This window comes from Neoarius graeffei, chromosome 19, assembly GCF_027579695.1.
Source record: "Neoarius graeffei isolate fNeoGra1 chromosome 19, fNeoGra1.pri, whole genome shotgun sequence".
Classification (NCBI taxonomy): domain Eukaryota; kingdom Metazoa; phylum Chordata; class Actinopteri; order Siluriformes; family Ariidae; genus Neoarius; species Neoarius graeffei.
In genome coordinates, this window is record NC_083587.1 from 46,943,233 (window position 1) to 46,960,438 (window position 17,206).

The 17,206-nt window shown below is 42.9% G+C and overlaps 1 protein-coding gene across 2 annotated transcripts in view; it reads right to left on the reverse strand.

Moving 5' to 3' along the window:
- Positions 1–17,206, reverse strand: part of tex10 (testis expressed 10) — an 85,416-nt gene that overhangs the window by 25,068 nt on the left and 43,142 nt on the right. For both annotated transcript variants that reach the window (XM_060900180.1, XM_060900181.1), the window contains exon 12: positions 6,827–6,960. In XM_060900180.1, coding sequence (XP_060756163.1) covers positions 6,827–6,960 — 134 coding nt within the window. The remainder of the gene's footprint in view (positions 1–6,826; positions 6,961–17,206) is intronic.

The window sequence follows — 17,206 nt, forward strand, 5'->3', positions numbered from 1 at the left end:
GCCTTTTCTTTTAGAATACACTAATGGGTTGGGTGATGTGACGAAAATATATCAACACCAACATGGATCATGATATTTAGGTTTACTCATAAACACTACCAGGAAAACAGTAATATTACATTATATTCCTGTAAAATAAAATGAACTAAAATACAGGGTGTTTCAAAAAATTTTCATAATCTAATAACTTTGCCAATTCTCGTTCAACTGACCTCAAATTTTAACAGCATGTGTGGAAACAGGTCAAAATTTTATGTTTAATGTTTTTTGTTTTTATCTTTTTAGGTATAGAAATGCCATTCACTGGAAAAGAAAAGGTGTTTTGTGTGTTAGAGTACGCTCGAACACAGTCCAACAAGACTGTGCAGTGTGCATTTATGAGAGAATTCTCTAAAAATGCACCAACTGCAATGCAGATTTGGACACGGCACTAAAAGTTCAAAGAGGAAGGCTGTGTGTGTGTGTGTGTGTGTGTGTGTGTGTGTGTGTGTGTGTGTGTGTGTGTGTGTGTGTGTGTGTGTCAGGCGGCATGCATATTGAAAACTTGTGAAATCGTTCATGGAATCCGCATAATTTGAATTTCTCGTTCAAATTTTGCAGAATAAATCTTATATTGCTCAACATTAAGCCTGTTAGTTTCATTTGCCTCAACTACGTAGTTTCTGGGATATTTACATCTCAAATAGTATCACATTTTTTGAAACACCCTGTAAAATAAATAAATAAATAAATAAATAAAAGTGAGTTTGTGGATACCTTAATTTAGTCTCTGCAAAAAATAAATTAAATGCTGAAAATTAAATTTTTTTTTTTAAACTTTCAGAATAAACACTTAAATTTAAATCAGCTGCTTCCAATTTTGTAACTAGCATTAAAACTTAAAAAGGAGGAAAGAAAAAAGATATCTGCAATGTTTCAGGAAAATGTACTGTGACGTATTTGATCAGGATACTGATATCATCATATTGACGAGCCTTACTTAACATTCACATGAAAGGCTAAACTGTACCATTTACATATTAAACTATTAAACCGTAGCTGTGTGTGTGTGTGTGTGTGTGTGTGTGTGTGTGTTAAACTGCTTAATGTGCAATTTAAAACTGCAAACTAAAAACTGAGAAATGGAAACATGAATCCCACCCCCCCCCCAAAAAAAACCCCTCTCCAATATCTTAAACGTTTCTGCTCATATGAAGTGGTATGTCAGATGATTCAATACAGCAATATTTAGCAAACTTGAAATGGAAACTATGGATGCAGAAGTTAATGTGGTGGTAACGCGTTAACGCAATTTCTTTTTGACACCAGAAATTTTTGTAAATTATTTATTTATTTAACGTGCGATTAACGCATGCACGTTCTGTGCCCATCCCTCTGTAGTTTGGGAAATCAGGATGTGACAGTGTGAGCGAGTGATGTAGCGAGTAGCTGGTCAGTGTAAGTCATGATAAAATGCACTTCTCAAGTTCAAGTTCAAAAGTGATTTTGTCATATGCACAGTACGGATATATCCTCTTGCACAATGAAATTCTTAGTTTGCTGTCCACCATGAATGCCAATTACAAATAAATAAATAGGCGGAAGAAATAATACAAAGTACAGGTAGTCGTCGACTTACGACCTATGCGACTTACGACCGATCGACTTTACGACCGTCTGGTTATGACTGGCAAGTGTTTCCCAGCTGAGCTAGCTGAGCGTACGACAGTTTCCGCCCCAGTTCCTGGCAGCGCCTCTCGCCGCGTACAACAATTTCCACCCCAGCTCCAGGCACATGCGCAGTCTCTCTCGCACTCCCTCGCGCACTCCGTCATACAGTTTCCGCCCCAGCTCCAGGCACATGCGCAGTCTCTCTCGCGCTCCCTCGCGCACTCCGTCATACAGTTTCCGCCCCAGCTCCAGGCACATGCGCAGTCTCTCTCGCACTCCGTCATACAGTTTCCGCCCCAGCTCCAGGCACATGCGCAGTCTCTCTCGCACTCCCTCGCGCACTCTGTCATACAGTTTCCGCCCCAGCTCCAGGCACATGCGCAGTCTCTCTCGCACTCCCTCGCGCACTCTGTCATACAGTTTCCGCCCCAGCTCCTGCTTTATGAAACGAGCAAATCCTCCCGCCAGCCCGAGCGCTGCAACAGCTGATGATGACGTAGACGACCCACAGCCAAGCACCAGTGATGCCAGCGGTCACTAAATTTTGTATTTTGCTATGTTTTACATTTGTATTTTGGTATGTTTCAAACTAAAATGTTTTCTATTTTTCACACCTGTATTTCGTATTTTTTGTTTTGCACATATTAAACGAATTGTACTGTACGCAGTGTAGTATGCAGTGTTTGACTCAAACCAAATAATGAGCCAAGGTAATGAAATAAGAAAATGTTGATAAAATAAGACTTTAAGATGATTACAATATCATTACACATCACAATATACTTGCGTTCATTTAACATAGGCCGACTTACGACCAGATCGGTTTACGACCGGTCAGTCGTAACCAAATGCGGTTGTAAGTCGACGACTACCTGTAAAGGCAATATAGCGCAAAATAAAAGCAAAAATAAGCAAAACACACCCAGTATAGTACAAAATAAAAAAGTAGTGAAAAATAGGAAGTGTAATACAAAAATAAGGCAATGATCGGACTTGTGTACAAAATCAACTTATATTGTTGCATTCTGACTGTTTACATAGAACATGTGCATTTTTTATATGCTTTTGATGGTCCAGAGAGGAGAAAAGGCAACGTGTTAAGGTCCAGGTGTGTGTGTGTGTGTGTGTGTGTGTGTGCGCGCGCATGCACTTGTATCACTATCCTTGTGAGGACCTTCCATTGACAATTATTATTGCAGTTAATTATTGTTGTGCCTGTACCTAACCCTAGTAATGAAAAGGAAACTTTTTGGCTCTTATTTTTTTCAATTTTTGTTTAACTCTTTACCCCATAATGATGACATATGATGCCTTGTCAAAATCTTGTCTTTAGACTTTTTTTTTTGTAAATACACTACCGTTCAAAAGTTTGGGGTCACTTTGAAATGTCCTTATTTTTGAAAGAAAAGCACTGTTCTTTTCAATGAAGATCACTTTAAACTAATCAGAAATCCACTCTATACATTGCTAATGTGGTAAATGACTATTCTAGCTGCAAATGTCTGGTTTTTGGTGCAATATCTCCATAGGTGTATAGAGGCCCATTTCCAGCAACTCTCACTCCAGTGTTCTAATGGTTTTACCTCAGAAGGCTAAAGGCCTCTGCATGCTCTTGCGACAAGGCTTTCGCAGATAGCTTTTCGCAGACAGTTGTAATTTATCGTTGAGCGGGGAGTAATAGGCGTGCGCGATGTTATTCACCGCCACAACGCAAAGGGGCGTGAAGTCGCGAAATCGCTAGGAGTAGTTGGTGGGTGTGGTTAGTGGAGTGTTTATCCTCCGGTTACTTATAATGACTAGAACTGGAGTTGTATAGATGTACGTACTTCCTCACTTCCTCAATCAACCGCTCTTCGTGCTGCTCCATCTTCGCTCGTGTTTTTAAAAATGGCGGTCGTGAAAACAAACCAAACCGGGAAAGTAGGGAAGCGGAAGTGCGTGTACAGCGGATGTAGAGTGGACCAATCAGAGCCCTCTTGTCTGCGAGGCTGTCTGCGGTGGTCACAATTTTTGGGAGGTGTGCGCAGAGCGTCTGCGAAGGTGGGGGGGGCTACGCAGACGCTGTCTGCGACGCTATCTGCGAGGACTGGGTTGTCAGCATAAATTGGCCTTAATGGATGATTAAAAAACCCTTGTACAATCATGTTAGCACCGCTGAAAACAGTTGAGCTCTTTAGAGAAGCTATAAAACTGACCTTCCTTTGAGCAGGTTGAGTTTCTGGAGCATCACATTTGTGGGGTCGATTAAATGCTCAAAATGGCCAGAAAAATGTCTTGACTATATTTTCTATTCATTTTACAACTTATGGTGGTAAATAAAAGTGTGACTTTTCATGGAAAAACACAAAATTGTCTGGGTGACCCCAAACTTTTGAACGGTAGTGTATGTTCTAAGGGTGAACAGTACATACATATACAAGGGTGGCTGTAGCAACTGCTTTAAGGGGTAAAGAGTTAAAAATAAATAAAAACACACAACAGCAATTTCCTTGTGGGGACCGTCCAAATGTCCCTGTAAGGTTGAAATTCTCATATTTTACTATCCTTTTGGGGGCATTTGGTCCTCAGTAGTAAATAAAAACATGCGCGCACGTGTGTGTGTGTGTGAGAGAGAGTGTGAGTAAGTCTAAGTGCGCAGGCTGAACACTGGAGTGAGTTTGTTTTATTCTGAGAAAGGTGCGCATGATGTAAAAGTGTTTATAAAAGCAGTTTTTGCTCCTGAAATGTTCTGTATATTTACCCGTGAGTTCTTGCATTTTACTGGAAAACATCTTTATGAGCGGAGCGGCACTGTCACCTCACAGCAAGAAGGTCCTGGGTTCAAGCCCAGTGGCTGACGAGGGCCTGTCTGTGCAGAGTTTGCGTGGGTTTCCTCCGGGTGCTCCGGTTTCCCCCACAGTCCAAAGACATGCAGGTTCGGCTAATTGGTGGCTCTAAATTGACCGTAGGTGTGAATGTGAGTGTGAATGGTTGTGTGTCTCTATGTATCAGCCCTGTGATGACCTGGAGACTTGTCCAGGGTGTACCCCGCCTCTTGCCCATAGTCAGCTGGGATAGACTCCAGCTTGCCCGCGACCCTGCACAGGATAAGCGGTTACGGATAATGGATGGATGGATGGACGGACATCTTTATGAGCTGTGTGCCAAAATTATAAAATGAACGCTGCTTTACTTTTTAAATGCAGTGGGGGAATAAAATGGCCACAAAAATAAATTTCTGCTGTGTCCAGCCTTATCCTTCCTGCTCTGGCCACATACATCTGCATAAAGCAAGCAGATTTGTCCACACCCACTCCATAAAAAGTTGAAAAGTATCCCTTTAAGATACATTTAGAACAGATCTTTAAAAAAAAAAGTTAGATTAATCGTGAGTTAACTACGGACAATCATGCGATTAATCACGATTAAATACTTGACTTGCTCAACAGCCCTAATGGAAACACATTTTTAAGGTCCCATGACATGACATGACAAGACAAATAGAAAGTCTACTTTTTGGGAAAAAAAGGAAGAGCGATCTGTAAGAGCTATCGTGAGAGGAGAAAACCCAGCTTTAAATCACCTAGCATCATTCAACGGAAACACAAACCATTAACAGTTGTGATTTGTCAAAAGTTTTTAAATATCGTGTCTATATTGCGCAAAACTGTAACGGAAACCCGGTGAATGACCGGAAGCGTTAGGTAAACAAAAAGATTTTCGGTTCCTGACATGATGCCGGGCGGCACGGTGGTGTAGTGGTTAGCGCTGTCGCCTCACAGCAAGAAGGTCCGGGTTCGAGCCCCGTGGCCGGCGAGGGCCTTTCTGTGTGGAGTTTGCATGTTCTCCCCGTGTCCGCGTGGGTTTCCTCCGGGTGCTCCGGTTTCCCCCACAGTCCAAAGACATGCAGGTTAGGTTAACTGGTGACTCTAAATTGAGCGTAGGTGTGAATGTGAGTGTGAATGGTTGTCTGTGTCTATGTGTCAGCCCTGTGATGACCTGGCGACTTGTCCAGGGTGTACCCCGCCTTTCGCCCGTAGTCAGCTGGGATAGGCTCCAGCTTGCCTGCGACCCTGTAGAAGGATAAAGCGGCTAGAGATAATGAGATGAGATGAGACATGATGCCATGGGCTGTTCAGAAAATTCAGCGTTTTCTAAATGTTACAAAAGCAAAGACTACAAGAACAAGGATGTCCGAAGATTTTCCTAACTCTGATGACATGAACATGATTAGTGCAGAGGCTCATAATCGAAAGTATCGGAAGAGGATTCTGTATTGATCATGACTTACTTTGTTTGAACTAATATGATATTTTTCTCCTACTTTTACAAAAAAAATTTGGCCAAAATGGTCAGAGAGAGACAGATAATACGAGGCCATATCTCAACTTGGATTAATTGACATTGACAGTGAAAGTGTATTTTGTGTGTGTGTGTGTGTGTGTGTGTGTAGGATGACTCTTTCCCTCATTAGACCTTATTATTCCCCATCAGCCTCACCTGTTGGCATCACCTCTCATTACAGTATCCGTGGTGACGCGAGCCGCTACAGCCATGCACAGAATCACTGATTGACCCAGACATCGAAATGAAAGTTTGTCTGAAATTGTACTGAGGAATTATCAAGCCCCGTGTGTGTGCGCGCGCGCGTGTGTGTGTGTGTGTATGAGTGAGTGAGAGATGTAGAAGGAGCTGTTAGAGAGGGAAAGCGAGAACCTAGCCGGAGGGCATGCTTTTTGTCAGGTTTTAATTTCCGTGTAAAATGTCAGCCGCTGATGGTGTCCGCTGGCTGGCATTAGCATTTCGCCTTAGCCAGCGGCGCTCCGATAACCAGCCCTTATTGAAATATGGAGCCGGTTCACCATGATAAACCCCCTCCCTTCCAACACCCCCAGTGCCTGCTCTCTGGGGGGGCTACATCACTCATGTGTGTGTGTGTGTGTGTGTGTGTGTGTAATACGAACTATGGATGGTCCTTTTTATTTGATAACAGCTAAAATAAGGGGTTGATTGACAAGCCTTGAAAGAAGGAGGCACCTGGTATAGACTCTATTATGCCTACTTATGGGTCAGGAGGTAAAGTGTGTGTGTGTGTGTCAGTCATCATGGCCGTTTAAGCATGCCGAGCTGGCACAGATGAGAAACAACTGAGCCTTGACTACAGAGAGAGAGAGAGGAGAGAGAAAAGAAATCTCACCTCGACCACGTCCCAGTGGTGCGTGAACTGCTCGAGTGGTGTGGAGAACACGCTGAGGGGTGAGAGGGCTGACGAGGGCAGCAAACCTTCATCATCTGCCTGCTGTAGGGTCCTCAGTCTCTCAGATGAGAAACCTGAGAAGCAGAAAGAGTGAGCAGCCTCAAACCTGCACTGCTCGACTACCAAATTTAAATATCTTAAGAGTAACTTTTGGGAGCACTGGCATGGTGACGAAAAAAAATGAGACTCTAAAATGTGCAATTTTGTGGGGAGGAGGTAACGGTCACAAAAGAAGGACAGCCCAGAGTAGATCGAGGAGACTGGTTCAAGCCGACAGAAGGCTATGGTAACTCAAATAACTACTCTTTACAACCGTGTTGAGCAGGAAAGCATCTCAGAAAGCAGAACACATTGATTGAACCTTCAGGTGGATGGACTACAAGAACAGAAGGTCACATCAGGTTACGTTACTGAGAGCCAAGAGCAGGAACGCAGAGGCCATAGTGAGCACAAGATCACCTAAAACGTTGTCTGATAAATCTCCGTTACTCCTGCAACATGCTGACGGCTGCACAAATCCATGGAGCCAACTGCCTTGCGTCAACAGTTCACCCTGGTGGGGGTGGTGTAATGTTGTGGGGAATGGGTTCCACTTCATGTTTGGGCTCCTTAATACCAGTTGAGCACTGTTTGAATGTCACAGCCTTTTTGAGTATCGGTGCATTCCTTTATGGCTACAATTTGCCCATCTCATGAGATCTACTTCCAGCCAGTGTTGTGTTCGAGTCACTAAACCTCAAGTCCGAGTCCAGATTTTGAGTTGAGTCCGAGTTGAGTCCACTACGAGTCCGAAAACAAGACTCCAACTGCACCATTTGACGGTGACTGTTGCTGCCTTTATGTGAAATAGTCTCTGCTACTGTGCTGGACTAACGTTACCACTTGACTGCCCCATTTTAATTAATAGGCTACAGCTAAAAAGTAGTGCTGTCAAAAATGTCGCGTTATTAACGCGTTAACTTGACTCAATTTTAACGGCGATAATTTTTTTAATCGCGAGATTAATGCTCTGTGACATGATGTAGGTTTTTCATAAGCTTTTGAAACTGCCAGGAACTTGCAACAGAGACTTTGCTTAGAAAACCGATAGCAGCTAGACTGTAATGCCACGCCCCGCACAGCCAGAGTCCTCTGCCCCCCCCCCAAGAACAAGCGCGGGCAGGGCACGCTAGTAGAGATGGGATTTATGGCTCTTTGATGGGATCCGCATCTTTGTGATCCGTTCTTTGAAAAGAGCCGTTCAAAAGACTGGCTCATTTGGCTCTTTTTAAATATTTATTCAGTTTTAAGAAGACAGCGTCTAAAGAAGCCAGATCCCTCTGAACTGTAAACTCAATGCTATCCCAGAAATCCTTCCTGTAATATGCAAATTTGGCCGCCTTTGATTGGACAGCGCGACGCATCAACAGGCAGAAAGTGTAAAAGTACAAAATGTGTTAAGTGAGCTGAATCAGTAAAGATCAGATTCAATGCAATATTTATCAACGAACAACTTAAACTTAATAGTGTACTTTATATTATAATCAAGCATGTCAAGCCTACCGTCACTGTGTAACCTGTCTCTCTGAGTTGTAGACTAACTCAAGCAGTAAATCACTTCACTCATGGTTCTTTTGCTAGCCCCGCGCCGGTGCTCGGCTTAGGTTTCACTTTGCAGTGGCTGTGTCAAGACGTGTTATGCTTTGCAATACAAAGCAAGCCTATTCACGTTTTTATGCTGATAAGAGAATTACAATGGTTTTTCATGTGACAAAAATGTGCGATTAAATTGCGATTAATCGCGAGTTAACTATGACAGTCGCGACATTAATCGCGATTAAATATTTTAATTGCTTGACAGCACTACTAAAAAGCTTGTTCATCGCTCAGCAAGCCCTGCCCACTATCAACAGGACAAATAACATGAGAGGGTTAACACTAGCTAGTTCATCGGTCAGCAAGCAAACTCCGCTATCAACAGAGCAATGAACACAGCGTGTCACTTCCTTCTCTGGGTGGAGTCTTGCCAAATGACGATTGAAGTTCGAGGTCGTCCCCATCGTCTCCTCGATAGTTCTTCTACATATGGAACACATAGCAGTGCATTTTTTTCCCACTGCACAAGAAGTCTGTATCAGCAAAGCGGACAATCCTAGGGGCTTCTCTCCAGGCATTCTAGCACCATTAACGTTAGTTTGTTCCTGAACATGATGTAGGAACAGGTGAATGTGCATTCTCTTGCATGAAATTAGTATAAAAATTATTGTAGATATAAATACCTTATGCCAAATTATTATGGCATGTTACAAAAAATAAAGAAAAAGATCCGAGTCTTCATCTCCAGTTTACGAGTCCGAATGCAGTTAATGCACGAGTCCGAGTCATCAGTGCTCAAGTCCAAGTCAAGTCACAAGTCGGACTCGAGTACTACAAGCCTGCTTCCAAGATGATGAAACATCTTATCAGAAACCACAAGTGGTCTCACATTGCCTCTATGAACATCACCATGTGGACCTCAGGGAGTGGACCTCAGAGGTTTCCCCAGTCACCAGATCTGAATCCAATAGAGCACATTTTAGGAGGGTGTTAGAAGAGGAGATCTGCAGCAAGTAAGTGATGCAATCATATCAACATGAACCAGAAATCCCAAAGGAAGAAGGTCCTTAAAACCTTATGGAAACCAAGCCATGGAGAATGGAGACTGTTTTGAGAGTAAAATTGGGGTTGGGGGATCACGGGGCGTCCCAAACCAGGATTACAAAATTAATATGGTGAATTAAAGGAACAGTCCACCGTATTTCCATAATGAAATATGCTCTTATCTGAATTGAGACGAGCTGCTCCGTACCTGTCCGAGCTTTGCGCGACCTCCCAGTCAGTCAGACGCGGTCAGACACGCTGTCACTCCTGTTAGCAATGTAGCTAGGCTCAGCATGGCCAATGGTATTTTTTGGGGCTGTAGTTAGATGCGACCAAACTCTTCCGTGTTTTTCCTGTTTACATAGGTTTATATGACCAGTGACATGAAACAAGTTCAGTTACACAAATTGAAACGTAGCGATTTTCTATGCTATGGAAAGTCCGCACTATAATGACAGGCGCACTAACACCTTCTGCGCGCTTCGGCAGCGCATTGATACGGAGCTCGGATATCAATGCGCTGCCAAAGCGCGCAGAAGGTGTTAGTACGCCTGTCATTATAGTGCGGACTTTCCATAGCATAGAAAATCGCTACGTTTCAATTTGTGTAACTGAACTTGTTTCATGTCACTGGTCATATAAACCTATGTAAACAGGAAAAACGCGGAAGAGTTTGGTCGCATCTAACTACAGCCCCAAAAAATACCATTGGCCATGCTGAGCCTAGCTACATTGCTAACAGGAGTGACAGCGCGTCTGACCGCGTCTGACTGACTGGGAGGTCGCGCAAAGCTCGGACAGGTACGGAGCAGCTCGTCTCAATTCAGATAAGAGCATATTTCATTATGGAAATACGGTGGACTGTTCCTTTAAAAAAAGTGCAACCACAACAGTTACTCTACATAGGGTTTTATTTATAAATAACACTAGTCTTATCCTACACAGGGACACTAATTGAATATTATGTAGTTGTGTGTATGACGTTCCTGTACTCTCTTAGTTCACACTGTATAGCATATAAATGACCGTAATAAGACAAAATGGAACAAGAAGACAGTGTCATCTATATCCCCCGCCCTATACACCAATTATATACCAAGTTTCAAGATATTATTTGTCACATTTTTCAAGTTCTGCTGCAGGAAACCAACCCCACCTCTTTACACCGACCTCAGCAGCCCATGGCATAAACCCACCGGACCTTTGGTCCAGGTGAGCTAAAAATTAAATTTTCTCACATTTCTTAGTATCAAAAGGCGCATATACATTACTTAAATCAACACATATACCAACTTTCAAGACCACGCCACTCATAGTTTTCAAGTTCTGCTCCAGAAACAAAACCTACCCCTAAAACTAACCTGAGAGACTAAGTCTGTGTCCAAAATCACTCATTCGCTCCCTACTCCCTATATAGGGAATTACTATATAGAGGACTATATAGTGAGCTCATTGGTAAAATGAAAAAATGCTTTCGGACACTAGTCCGTCGAGCTGGTATTTACGTCATTACTGTCGCACAATTAAAAACGTGTCAGATCAGGCGGCTGGTGGGTTTTCAAAATAATAAATACATACGTGTATTTTTGTGATAAATCCATATTATACTGAGCGTATTTCCCACATTAATAAATACAAAGTACCTGCATCTTTCAGTTCTTTTAAATCAAGGTTGAATACTTTCTTCTTTGCCGCTGCCTTTTATTAAATCAAATTTGAGACTTTTAATTTGATTTCTTTCAACACGACCGCAATCATGGATTAAAGCAAAAAAAAAAAAATTCAGCTGACTGAAAAAAAAAAAGCTCCATGTCGTTGGCCCCTACCACGTCAGCGATGCGTCAAATTTTAAACGCCGTGTTGTCCATTATCCCCTCGGCCCCTACTTATAGTACATTTACATAATTTTAACAATGACTAAAGCTAAGGCAAGACTTGACCATTGTCATTACTGGCTATAAATGATGAAACATCAAGTTTTCAGCGCAAAGTGCAAATTTATTTCAACAATACTTTAGTAATGCACAACAGTGGTTAAGAGAAAAGTGCAAGTGCAGTCGAACTTGAACCATGCTTTCAAAAGAGTGGAACAGAAAGAAAAATAGGAAAATCTGTTGAAATAAAGCCAGGAAACAAGAAAAGTAAAGTGAAAGTTCATTTTTTCTGCTTCTTCGCAGTGAAGCCAAAGGCATCTAGTTTGGCAACACCTGATGCCTGTTTTTGTTTCTTTTTCCTTGGCAGAGCAGCAGGAGCTTACCATTATTGCCCATTTCATTTCGCCAAGCCCATCGCCACTTATTCTTTACCGTTTTGTCAATGTCTGACACATCTGTGCCTTCATTTAAAAGAAGCGCGTCCATGCTGGCAAAACCGAAAGTAACCTGACGCGCTCTTGTGATGGAGATCGAAGGGCCTATGTCAGTGGCCTTATACGCAGTACTCGAGTTGAGGGGGGATGTGGGGGGAGGCATCCCCCTTCTGAAATAAAAATCTCAAATCATCCCCCTTATAAAACGGCCATCCCCCCCATCACATCCCTTGTGCCATTTTACCAATTAATGTGGAAATTAGCCTACTATTATTTCAACAAATATTACTACCATTTCAACATTAGAGGCTTTGCGCAGTGATAGCCTACATGTAGCCAGATAAAAAAGACGCATATTTATTTATTCGGCTGCACCTCTCATTCACACCAGTACCAGTCAAAAGTTTGGAAACGCCTCTAATTCAGTGGTTTTTCATTATTTTAAAATTTTCTGAATTGTAGATTAATATTAAAGTCATCGACATTATGAAGAAATATATATGGAATTAGGTGATACTTAAACTCCTCCACTCCACGTTCCGACTCTCACCTATGGTCATGAGCTTTGGGTAATGACCGAAAGGACAAGATCGCGGATACAAGCGGCCGAAATGAGTTTCCTTCGCAGGGTGGCTGGGCGCTCCCTTAGAGATGGGGTGAGAAGCACAGTCACTCGGGAGGAGCTCGGAGTAGAGCCGCTGCTGCTCCACATCGAGAGGAACCAGCTGAGGTGGCTCGGGCATCTTTTTCGGATGCCTCCTGGACGCCTCCCTGGGGAGGTGTTCCAGGCATGTCCCCCCGGGAGGAGGCCCCGGGGAAGACCCAGGACACGCTGGAGGGACTATGTCTCTCGGCTGGCCTGGGAACGCCTCGGTATTCTTCCCGAGGAGCTGGCCGAGGTGTCTGGGGAAAGGGAAGTTTGGGCTTCCCTGCTTAGACTGCTGCCTCCGCGACCCGGTCCCGGATAAAGCGGAAGAAGACGAGACGAGATATATGGAATTATTTGGTAAAAAAAAAAAAAAAAAAAAAGTGTTAATGAAACCAGAATATGTTTTATATTTTAGATTCTTCAAAGTGGCACCTTTTGCTTAGATGACAGCTTTGCACATCTTGGCATTTTCTCAGTCAGCTTTATGAAGTAGTCACCTGGAATGACTTTCAGTTTACAGCTGTGCCTGGTCAAGAGTTAATTTCTTGAATTTCTTGACCTCTTAATGTGTTTGAGACCATCAGTTGTGTTGTGAAGAGGTAGAGTTAGTATACAGTGAATGGCCCTATCTGAGTACTGTTCTAATCCACATTATGCCAAGAACTACTCAACTAAGTAAAGAAAAACGACAGTCCATTACTTTAAGAAATGAAGGTCAGTCAGTCCGAAAAAGTTTGGGATGAGTTGGACCGCAGAGTGAAGGCAAAGCAGCCAACGAGTGCTCAGCACCTCTGGGAACTCCTTCAAGACTGTTGGAAAACCATTTTGAGTGATTACCTCATGAAGCTGATTGAGAGAATGTCAAGAGTGTGCAAAGCTGTACAGTAATCAAAGCAAAAGGTGCCTACTTTGAAGAATCTAAAATCTAAAACGTATTTTGGTTTGATTAACATTTTAAAGTTTACTAAATGATTCCTTACGTGTTGCTGAATAGTCTGGATGACTTCAGTATTAATTTACAAATGTAGGAAAAAAAAATTAAAAATAAAAACATTGAATTTGAAGGTGTTTCCAAACTTTTGACTGGTACTGTATACGGAGGTTTCAGTCACTGAAAACAGCTACTTTCGCAAGCTCTGGGCAGAGTGGAGATTTCTGAAAATTCCATCTTCAGACACTCGTGTAAATCGGGAAAACGAAGCAACAGTGGGCGAGAGGGCGCACGCGAATATAATGAGTCAGAGGTGTGAATCTGTCACCAAATGCCAATTGTCCCGGTTCTTCATGAAATCGCACGTGCACGCACAAATTCATTAGGTTAACTTTCAAATAACTGTTCTTGTGCACTTGCGACACCGGAGCCACTTTCCTGAATTTTGAGCTTCGGAGTATTGGCACTGTTTTCTGACCTTTTGTGCTTAAGCCTAGGTCACAACCGGATGTATGATTTTTTGGCTGTGCGATTTTTGGCATTTCCCAAATCGCTGCGTTTTTTTTGTTCGTGGAGAAAGACGCGCGTTGGCCGCAAGTTTGTCTTGCAACCTGAAAAAAACATAAGCGCCCGTAGAGTTTGTTTGACATGACAAAGAACCTCTGCGGCCGGTCTGCGGCCAGTCTACGGCTTGAAAATCAGCACGTCACACGCGCGCCCTCCGTGCGTTTCTTGCACGTAGACCGGCCGTAGGAGCACGTACGGCCGGTTGTGACCAAGGCTTTAGTGAAAGACACTTCATTACACTCCACTGACTGACTTCCAATTCCGGACTTTTTTGAAAATGTAAAATATAGGCCTGCGAGATGTTTTTTTGGGACTTAATTCGCGTTGGTCCTTCACTATTAATTTTTGAGACTGACGAGGCACTAAATACTGTGGAATTATTTTCTCCTTACTATGAAGTTTGGCATCTTAAACAAGTGTCGGGAAATCTTGCAGCCCGACTCTGCAGCCTCCACTGTTTAAGCGAACTGCTGAAACCATAATGTTTAAAGATTAAATCGTAGGCTAATCAAACCAAAGAAAAACACAGCCTTTCCAGAATGTTGTCTGCCGAAGCCTGTTTAACCTACAAAAGGCTTAATAGGTCTTCAACAGGGCTGTTTAGATTTTTTACCACCTTTCAATAGGCAAATATCATTATTGTTATTACTGCTACAATAGGCCTAGTATTAGTAGTAGGCAAGTAGTTGCCTAGTAGTAGGACAGCCAAATTGTTTCATCAGTGGAGCTGCCGTTAAAAGGAAACTGATGCGGAGCGCCGCGGCTCGCCTCGGGATGAATCGCGTCCCGAGGCGCGGGGCTGGCCCGCCCTGGCAGCGCTGGTTCGTTGGGGAGAGGGCAGAGGTCGCTGGCTGCCAAGTTTGGGGACCTCCCCTGGCCAAGTTACGAGCGTGCAAAGTCGGGCTGGAGCCACCGATAGAAATGAAACTCAAGCCGAGCACCGCGGCTCGCTGCCTCCGCCGAGCCTCCCCGGGACTAGACAGTAGCGGAGGCTGGATTTATTTATTTATGCCTATCTAGCGCAACAACTTATTCCTTTACATATACTCAAACATAGCACAAGAAAGGGTTCAACAACAGGCAATCACAGCAGCTTGGTTAAGTTCTAAATCACGTCGGTGTCAGACCTACCGTATGGGCCTACCCTCCACCCTTTTTTTTTTCCTCGGATCTGCATCAATCTCATTATTGACCTTTAGCGCTCCCAGTTGACGGAAATCCGTCGTAGCGACGGAAAACTTTAATCCATGCGCAATGCATGATGAGATATATTGCTTGGTTAGTGACCATCAGTTGTACACTACTTTTCATGATGCATTGTGGGATACTTTGAGTGCACTCTATAGGGTGTAAATAATCCTCACTAAGGTTTCAGACAGCACTACAAAGTGGCGTCCGCACTATATAGTCCAAAGACATGCAGTTAGGTTGACGTGGGGCGGCCTTGGGCTGAGGTGCCCTTCAGCGAGGTACCGAACCCCTGACTGCTCCCCGGGCGCTCTGGTGTGGCTGCCCACTGCTCTGGGTGTGCGCATGTGTTCACTGCTTCAGATGGGTTAAATGCAGAGGATGAATTTCACTGTACTTGAAGTGTGCATGTGACAAAATAAAGGTTTCTTCTATAGTGCCCTATATAGTGAGTAGGGAGCGATTTCGGACACAGAGTAAGTCTGAAATTGTTTCCATGGAAACATGAAAAATTTTAATTTCTCAAATTTCTTAGTATGGAAAGGCACATCTAGATCACCTTGTTAACATGTATACCAAGTTTCAAATCAGTATCATAAATAGTTTTGGATATATGCTCCGGAAACAAACGTTGATCTTAAAAACTAAGTCAAAATCTATTTTTTAATGTAAAAATTTGAAAAATACTTTTTTTTTTTTCTGAAAATACAAAATGGCAAAAGGCACCAGTTCACATGTTGCTTGATATGTATGCAAAGTTTCATGAAGATATCATCAGTAGTTTTAAAAAGATATGGCCCAGAAACGAAAATGTGACTGGATGGACGGAACCCGTTTCTATATCCCCTGCCAAATTTAAAAAGAAACTTACGCAGTAAAGACGTTGAGTGCGTCAAGTTTCACATTACTACAAAATGTTCCTTTATCACTGGTAACACATGGTCAAATAACACATGTTAAACTATTAATACTTTGGCTTCAAATCAGTTCTGGAGACTGAGAGAGAGAGAGAGAGAGAGAGAGAGAGAGAGAGAGAGAGAGAGAGAGAGAGCGTGCGCATCATAGTGAGACTTTATACACAGATTGACAAATTCTACAAGCTACATTTGCCTTTTTTCAGCTAGAAACCATAATGGGTGTCAAAACCGTTTCTAACATCCAGTCACTATGAAATACGTAACACAAAGTTCTTGCTATTATTAACATTATTAACCCTTAAGGGTCAATAAAGAAAAAATAAAGATGAAATTAAAAAAGTTAAAGGGGTACCAAATATAATATATACACAGTTGCTGATGTGACAAAGTAACATATTTTTTAAGTATTCTATCAAATTTATATACTAGAAAACAACGAAATATCTTGGTAATTGTAAATATAATACTTTATACGCTAAACCGCACAAGAGTCGCCATTTTTAAAAGACCGTGACGTCAGCGCTACCCACTGCACTAGCGGAACTCTCCGAAATAGAGGAGATAAGCGTGTAATCATGGCGTCGGGCGCATCAAGTGAAAGCGACAGCTCTGTCGAATCATACGAAGAGATCCCGCAAGACACACTGCAAGCAGGCTATGGCTTAGAAGGGTACCAGTTTGAACCTAGGAGAGGTACTCTCGACTCCGGTGATGAAATAAGAGAAGAAAGCTCGGATGACGGCGAGGATGAGACTGATGCTGACCATGGGCATGGCGAGCGTGGGGCAGAGTGTCCGCGTGCAGGTGACACGGCGTGGTGCTCGTGCGGAAAACGTAACGTGGAGTTGCTCACGAGTCCAGCAGAATTTATTTGCTGCAATGAGATAGGCGCCACCCGTGGACTTGCGAAATCGTCGCAAGAGGCAGAAACAGGTATTTCACACGTGCTATTCCCAACCTCAGTGAGCCAACACAACTGGGCACATACATACGTCATGAGTGTTACGCAGAGAAAATGAACGTGCATTCTGATTGGATAAAATTAATATCATGGCGGGCTGTTCAAACTGCGGAAACAGTTTGCTCGAGCTACTTTCAAAACACTATAACTTTCCAACCTTAGAACAAAAAACTTTTGTAA